This window comes from Cariama cristata, unplaced genomic scaffold (genome assembly GCF_000690535.1).
Source record: "Cariama cristata isolate BGI_N322 unplaced genomic scaffold, ASM69053v1 scaffold3404, whole genome shotgun sequence".
Classification (NCBI taxonomy): domain Eukaryota; kingdom Metazoa; phylum Chordata; class Aves; order Cariamiformes; family Cariamidae; genus Cariama; species Cariama cristata.
Genome location: NW_009614504.1, coordinates 10,920 through 19,326, shown reverse-complemented (window position 1 = coordinate 19,326; position 8,407 = coordinate 10,920). Strand labels below are relative to the sequence as shown.

Genomic DNA, 8,407 nt, shown 5'->3' with positions numbered 1-8,407 from the left:
TCTCATGCGTTTCCCTTACGTTTAGTGCAGCGGCAGCTGCAGCCAAATACTTAAATCCTCTGAGCACGGGGCCAGGTTCTCCGTGAGTGTAAATTGACACTCTGTACTCAAATCAACACAGCTTTGCTGAGGATCCAGGCCATAACTAAAGAAAAAAAAACCATGTATTTCCCTTTTCACTCAGTCTGAACAGTTTCAGAAAGAAAATAGCTGATGGTAGGAGTCTCCTCCTCTCGTCTGGTGTTAGCTTCTAGTTACTATGAAAGTGACAATTTACATCACCAAATAAGTGGTTGTTTACAAGAATTCTGCAGGAATTATCTTTAGCAAAGGCAACGCAAGCGGTAATTCTGCAACACAAGGTAAAAAGGATGCTAGAGCATTATTTCCCAGCCTATTCTTTCGTATCTGCAGCCCTGAGCCCCCCAGGTAGCAATATCTCAGGGACGTGGGTACTGTCACCTCTGACTGCGCTCACTGCGGCGCTTGGATCAAAAGATGGGGAGGGAGTTGTGTACAGCACTGTGACAAACTCAGGCTCTTTACTTAGTCCTGCGTACTGCACTGGATGCGAGGGGTTGTAAACTTGTCCCTCTGGGTTCTTACAAAGGCCTCATCCAGAGCCCAGGGAAACAAAGAGGAAGATTTCCCATAATTTCCTTAGGCTTGCGATGAAGCCGTGCAAAGCCTGGTCCTACCACGGGCTGCGCCCCCCCACCCGCCACTGACTTAGTGAGGAATTTGGAGGGGTCGTATCTGTGTGGTTGAGCCCTCGCAGCCCTGATTTAAGAAATGCATGCAGAAGTAGGGTGAGATTTAGTGTCCAATTATGTTCACATTCATTTCAAAAAGAGGGACGCTAGATAGTTGAGTTAGGCTGTAGTCGACTAACCCTTATTTAAACCCAGAGCTGGAAATTAGTCTGTGATGCTTCACAACTTAAAATGTATTGAAATTCCATATGAAAACTATTATTTAGAAAGGGAGCCTTAATAGGTTTGGTTTGTGGTTTGGTTTGTTTTTAACAAAGAGTCTAAGTATAGAGGAAGTTACTTGAACTTTAAAAATACAGGTGAAATGATGGTGGTAGCAGACATGCTTAAAACAGTGAATCAATGAACAAAACAAAACAAAACCGAAGCTGTAAGTGTGATTGGTTGCATACACTCTAAATCGCTACTTACTTCTCACCACTTCCTCAAATACTTGTTCCCTGGGGAATATTCATGAACCATACACGCTACATAACAGAAAATACACAGCCAGTTCCTCTCTATTACTTCCCATTAAAATGTATTTTCTGAAGTTTCTCTCTGTGGACATCTCTTAAAACTTGATGTTATCAATGGATACTTTTTTTTTTTTTTTCATTTTAAACCTGTTGTATCATTCTGTTTATTATGTTTTTTAAGTGTGAGCAGATCGTATTTATTTGAGAAAAATGTTTGCTGTTTAAAAACCAATAATTGTATTGCCAAAAATAGCTGTAATTACCTGTGACATCTGTATTTTTTTATTTTGGTGGGTTGGTCGGTTGTTTTTAGTCTCAGTTTCAAGTGCTAACAACTGTTAAAACAACCACTGCATTTTAATTTGCTTATGCCATTAAATGGATTTCTTGGAAGTCAGACAAAAATGTCTTGTAGATGATTTAATAAAGATGCCACACGCTCACACCTCGCCCTTCCTATTTAAAATTTTCCTCTCAAGCGTGTTGGGCTTTGCCGGAGCAAATATTCCGACACAGACTTTCAAAGAAGTGTCCCTTCAGGGCATTGCTGGGGTACCCCTGAGCAGTATTTTCAGCAGCTCCAGCAAGGTGTAGGTAGGAAAAACGCCTGTCCGGGACATATGCCTGGAGAAGAGCCACACTGGGACCTTGAAACAAAAAGGGAGTCAGGGCTGTTGCTCACTTTGGGTCGCAATGCTGCCCTCGCCGCATCCCATTTCGGGATGCCCACCCAGATGGGGTGAAAGCCTCAGACGCATCAAGGAGAAAGGGGAATTTGAGCTGCATTTTTCTTCCCTTCACCGAAGTTCATTCATTTGACAGCAGATGGCAGAAAACCATTTCGAGTCTGGCTTTCCGTTTACTGCCCAGGGACAGGAGTGTTCCCTCTGGGTTGGAGGCAGGTGGCTCCAGTGTCTCTGCTGCTTGGTGGCTTTTTTCCCCCAGAGTTACTCTACTGTCAGGTTTAAACATGCGGAACTGGAAGCACAACTTTTAAACCAAAGCAATGCATACCTTTACAACACATACCTTCTTTCTTGATCTGGATATTTTTAATCCAGCAGTAGTTTTATCAGCCACTGAGACACTTTCCTTTCAAACGAACGATCTATGTTAAACTTTATGGCCTACAGCTCTGTTTTCCAGTAAAACTGATTATATTATGATTAACAGAAAGCTTGTAGCTTTTATCAATCAAATATACACTAATAGAATGACACACTTCCATGCACCTGAAAGTTTAACGGAAACAGGTCCTAATAAATTAGAAGTGAAATGCATAATGTATTCATAATTAACCATTTCATCCACTTCACTCAAACCCATGTCCTGCAAACGCACACAGTTTTTAAACCATATTTCTTACCTTACTAAAGTCAGCTCATTTTGACAGTATTAGTCATTTGCACTAAGCGTTGGGTAGTTGCAGGGAAGTGCCAGAAGAGGATTTGCCAAAGCCTTTATGGAAATCAGCACACGCAGCTACGTCACGAAAAGAGACTCTGCCTACAACAGGCTGGGATAAATCTTCTGATGTTACTGGACATCACACACCCAGGAGACGCAAAAAGCTTTGCTATGCCCCAGATTGCTCCTGAAGTAATGAGACCTGCAAGGGGACACGGGAAACCCAGATTCTGCCACCAGTCCTCTGGGACCTCCTTGATGTAGTCATCCCTCTGCCCTGTGCTTCAGTGCTCGGTGAACCTTTCACAACCACCTCACCAACACTTCACTCCCTGGAGAGCCATAAACCACACGCAGCAAATTACCTTTCTCTCGTGACTTGTTGTCCCAGGATCCCTGCAAACAGAACAAAGCAAACCTCCCATGCACACGGCGGTACAAGACTATTTTTCCAGGGATTTAAACCGCACAGCTGGGTTTTCGAGCAACCTTACCAACTACTGCACTACAGCAGCATCCACCAAAGAAATTCTGCCCGACTGGGTACCTCCCCATCTTGGGGAATTAAATCTTGCACACAGCGCACTGTAGGATCGCTGCAGCAGGGGTTCCCAGAAGGGTTACCCCAGGCCCATGTTTCTCTTAACCTTCATCTGCCTCCCCCCCATGTACATCTCTCCCCCACACGGATGCTGAGCGAGACAGAGCTGGAGGGGGTGCAAGGTGAAATGCCCCCAGTCCTGTCGCCCACCAGCTTCATTTTAGGGACCTGTGAGGTCACCGATTTCTCAGCAATCGCCAACACCTAAGAAAGGTGAGAAGAGAGTGGAACAGCAGAGAGAAGGAGAGGAGGCAGAGACCCCGCCAGCGATGAAGTCATGGTAAATCTGCTCCCCCGGTGCTGAAAAGGGCTCTGCCGCACCACAGCCCCGGCAGAGAGAGGAAGTCGGCACAGACGTCTGCACCCACACCGCAACATGACTTTCACCAGGGTGCTACACATCGCGGCTCTGTTCCTGATGCAAGGTAAGCTACACGCGTTACCTTACGCGATCTCCCCTTTGCAAGGAGTCCAGCTTGGAGAGCTCAGTTTCCAGAGTTTCAGCACCCCACGCGCAAGGCAGCTTTGCTGTTGTTGTTTTCTCGTTGACAATGCCATATTGTCACCCAATTTCCAAAGCACGCTGGTGCTGAATTCCAGCTGACTCCAGTATCGATGAGACCAGTTCACCGAGCAGCTGGCACCATGCTCGAGACGGCAAAGCACTGGGAAATCGAAAGATTCTCCCTTAAATTTGGACAGCGGATGACTGCTTACTTTCCATTGCTTGAATATCTGTGTATGCCTTTGTTCATGTGTTATGTAATAAGAGGCTGATATAAGAAGTCAGAGTAATTTTCAAAGTACTTTGCAAGTGCTTTCTAAATGAAAAGCACTTAAAATGCTCAATCTCCTTACTCCTACTAGAGGATGTAGCTTATACCTACTTTGCCATTCTCCAGTCTTCTATACACAGGACAGTGTGAGAGGTTCATATTTGTCAAATGGGTAAAGATTTAAGTAAGGAAAGCGGCAAGACAGCTATTTACTGCTCGGGATTCTTGCAGTCTTCACTCCTGACCTTTGCAGGAGACACGCACACATTGGTGCTGGCCAAAGCACAAGTCCCTCTCCCTTCTTAACAAGTGCTGGAGCAGAAACCATAGCAGCGTTGTTGCTGACACTTTGCTAATACTCTCACGCACAAAGGTATTGTTAACAGAGGCCGCATCAAGTCTCAGTGTCTAAACAGCGACAGAGCATTCTGTAATACCGTATGCTTCGGATATTTTATTACCATTGATTGAAAAAAGCCAGGCCTTAAAGAGCTGTCAGTTATATTCTAGCTGAACTAGCACTTGCCTTGCACTTTAGGCTTGCTCCAAATCAGCAGCTTCTGCTCTGAGCGTACAACCCCTCTTCCCCCAATATTGCCAGACTCCTGCACAATGAATTTGTACCGGCTGGCAGTCTCTAGCTGCTCTTGGCCATCAGAATTAATTCAGACTCCCACTCACAGGTCGGCAGCCACAAGTCAAAAATAACTCATTAAACAGGATGTCTGTATAGGCTACAGTTTTAAAGATAACACTGAAATGTTGTGCTGATACGCACTCAATGCATCAAGGTCTCTGTGCACTTTCTGATGGCTCAAATAATAGCAACCAGAGGCATGAACCATTCTGCTCAGTTGCATTCTGCAATTTCTAGCAAGAAATTGTTGCCCTTTCTTGGCAAGAAGGTGGATATATCACCGTACTTGATGCCAGACTAATTTTTCCAGGTAGCCGGGGCACCTGGGATCCACACAGTGCAAGGACCAGTGTCTTCTGGAGCTGGCACGGGAGCATCTCCCACGCCCCAGTGACTGTACTGTGGTGGGCTACAGTGGCTTGAAGACCACAGCCGTGTCAAACTGCTCCATATACAAGAATGGAAATTTGGCCTGCGAGTCACGGTGTGAATGAAGCCATGGCCTTTCATGGAAATTACATATATGCGCTGTTCTGGGGGCTGCTTTTTTCTGTTTTAGCAAAGCAAGCAACACCCCCACCTTTTCTCGTTCAGTCTTGCTGCTCTCACCTCCAAAAGTGCGATCGAAAGACCCCACACTGCTGTTAGCAACAGGAAACCATCATGACGAAAAAAATGCAGAAGGGCCCCGTGGAAAGCCACAGACAAGGCCCTCTCTGCTACCTTAAGAGCATGCACCTCCTGACACGGGTCTTCACAAGCGGAACCCATGCAAGAAGGTTTTCCTTTTCTACCACTCCTCTGCAAGTGACCCCTATGTGGCACAAGCCCGGAGAAGCCAGCTGAGACACTACCCCTAGGAAATGGAGATGGAATCAAGAGGAAATACAAGCCAAAGGCACTGATGTGCCATATGTGATGGTAAATCAGTTATAGCCACTCTAAGTTCAACAGGGCTTCAGTGGTGTAGAGCGATTCAGTCGAACCCAGCCTGTGGTGTCTCTGGCACCATACAGTAAGGACATGCAGCAGGTCTGTACTGATAGTTTCTCCTTAACTAAAGCAGCATACATCGTACTCACAAATTCAGAAGTAAAAATATTGAGATATTACAAGGAAATCTCTTCTACAAGCTTATAGACTCCAAAGATTAGACAGTGAAGATAGAGAAAATATCTATGGTGTATTTACTATTTGTGAAGTCCCAAGCTACACCACTGACCGTTTTTTCCGTGCCACCTCTGGCCCAGGAAAAAGTCAGGTGTGCTCAGCTCAAGGGTCAGGCATGGCAACAGATCCCCATGGGAAACTACTGTCTTACAGGGAGACAAGTCCTTCCTCTGATTTTAGTGGTAAAAGATCAGATCCAGCAAGAATGCCCTATGATAGCTTCATTTCTAGTATATTTTAAGAAAATGAAAAGCTTTCCTGAAACCCAGAAATATTCATTTCCCCAGACTACAGTGCTCAAATTTGCAGTAGGAACTCGCAGCAGACAGCTACCTGGAAAATAAAATCAAAACACACAAAACCAGAATGAAACATAAAACCCTCTTACTGCCTATTTACTTATCTCTGACCCAGGTACTGCTCTTAGTAATTTCTCCAGGGCATGTTTTCTTCTGGAGAAGGTAATTCATTCCAGGCCATCAAATATTTTCACAAAGTGTATTAGATATCTTAGAATGTCTGGAGAGAAAAAACACACTTTACTGCCCATCTGTAAAATGAACTGGGAGGAGAGAGAAAGAAATTTCATTTTAGTAACCTGGGCCAGGACAGGTTTCTAGATCCTATCTTCAAAAGAAGTTTCAAAGCCAGTTCAAAGCAGTTGCAGCATTATAATTTCTGAATGAAAAAAGCCTCATTTTTCAGAGATGCTGATCATTCACTGCACAGTCACACACGCATGCAAACCAGGTTCAACAGCTCCAGAATGGAACGTGGAATAATGAAAATTAACGTTTGTGTTAACATACAGGGACAAAGTGTATTAAATGGGTCTGCTATCAATTCTTTATTGACTCATGTGGAATAAAATTTAATAACTAAATCTGGTTACGCTAGCAGGTGAAGATCACAAACCTTTGGTACAAGTCTTAGTGACTGTGATGACCTGCCTAAGGATTGTGATTTATTTATATCACTACAATAATATTGGCAAATTTCCTAATGTAGAAAAACCTTTACACTCTTGAAAAAAGGAAAATTGACATACTACTCTGTGTGAGACATTGTCACTTTGTTTCATGTCACGTTCTAATACTTGTTTTTTCCCCTCAACTCTGGCAGGGGATTTTCCAGGAGCTGGCAGTGAAACCGTAACTCTAAAGGAAGGAGAGGATCTGAATCTCCGCTGCACCCTCAGCAGTCACAACCATTCTGCTCGGCAGTGGTTAAACCCTCACGGGTTTGCCATTTTTTTAAACACTCATCGAGGTAAGTGTGAAAACTGAACGCAGCACTTTCCACGAGGGGCTGGAGGGTCAGTCAGCAGTGGGCTTTCCCAGCTCCCACCCGTGGCCAGTCTGAGTCACCTGCTACCCAACCGCTCAAGGTGGTTTTTACGTTCAGCCCCTTTCTGGCAGGAAGGTGATGAAATGGAAACCCCCACAAGAGTGGTCGAGCACTAGAGCTTTCAGCAATGAACTGTAGTTACCACCAGCACCAAGAGATTAGCACAAAAACCCACTCTTGCCTTACAAGAGAGACAGGAGTGGACGTGCCTGAAAGCCCTGGGTACATTTCTGCTCATTGGGGAACTCGATGTAGCGCATCGAGGAAATTTTTAGAAAACAAGCAGCGATTTCTAATAGGTGCTGACAAAGGCAAAGTTGCATTTATTGTGTTCCCTTCCACTCCCTACACCTCATGTCTCTCTGCCCTTATCTCTCCTCCCGTTGGTCCAAGTTTGACAGCTCTACAAGATGAGGACTGCCTTGGTCTTCCCCATTTGTACAGTACCTAGTCAGCATCCCTGCTTGTTTAGGCTTTAATGATAATAATAAGTGGCATTTATCCAAATGACATTGGGTACCCAACTCCCCTTGAAACTGCCCAGGAACTGAGGGTCCTCTTTGGTTGCTCTGAGAATCACAGCCACCAGGTCTTGCCACCCGCATCAAACCAGCCTACTAATATTTCCCCCAAGTATTGCCAATATTTCTAAACGGAAAATGTCATGAGTAACTGTTGCTCCTATTTACTCAGTTACAATAGCAAGTGGGATGAGTGTTTATTAGCAATTTTAAATGACTCACACATGTATGTATTAGGAACTGTTTCCTGTGGAATCCAGGATCCAAAGTTCAGTACTCTCAGTATAATGCAAATGAACCATTATATTCAAATGGGATCCAAAAAATCCTCAGCACTTAGAAAACACGGGAAACAGGGCTACTGCAACTCGCTCTGTGCTGCTTTGACATCCAGGCTTCCAAAAAGCACAGCAGGCTACGGCAGGGGTTCCTCTCCCCTGTTGCAGTCTGTCAGTCCGATCATGCACCCAAGAACTGCAAGACCTAGGAGGAAATCACCTCTCCATCAGTTATGTCTATTTTTGACATATATGTATGTTCTCAGTATTTTACATTGTAGAGGTAGGCAAGAGTAGCAAGAATTATTTAATTTATGCAAGTTGTCTTTGGCCCTGGCTACAGCCACAGATGCTCTCTTTCTATGCCAACAATTTTGGATTGAGACACTTTATTCTGCCCTTTTGATGCTTAAAGTTTTGTTGAGTCGACACAGCAACT

General features: G+C 44.5%; 1 protein-coding gene across 1 annotated transcript in view; it reads left to right on the top strand.

The window, feature by feature from the left end:
• Nucleotides 1-3,615: 3,615 nt before the first annotated feature.
• The window catches only part of CRTAM (cytotoxic and regulatory T cell molecule), a gene marked incomplete at its 3' end in the record, with an annotated part of 14,581 nt that continues 9,789 nt past the window's right edge, over nt 3,616-8,407 (top strand). The window contains exons 1-2 of the mRNA XM_009699430.1: nt 3,616-3,664; nt 6,945-7,091. Of these exons, the coding sequence (XP_009697732.1) occupies nt 3,616-3,664; nt 6,945-7,091 (196 nt within the window). The remainder of the gene's footprint in view (nt 3,665-6,944; nt 7,092-8,407) is intronic.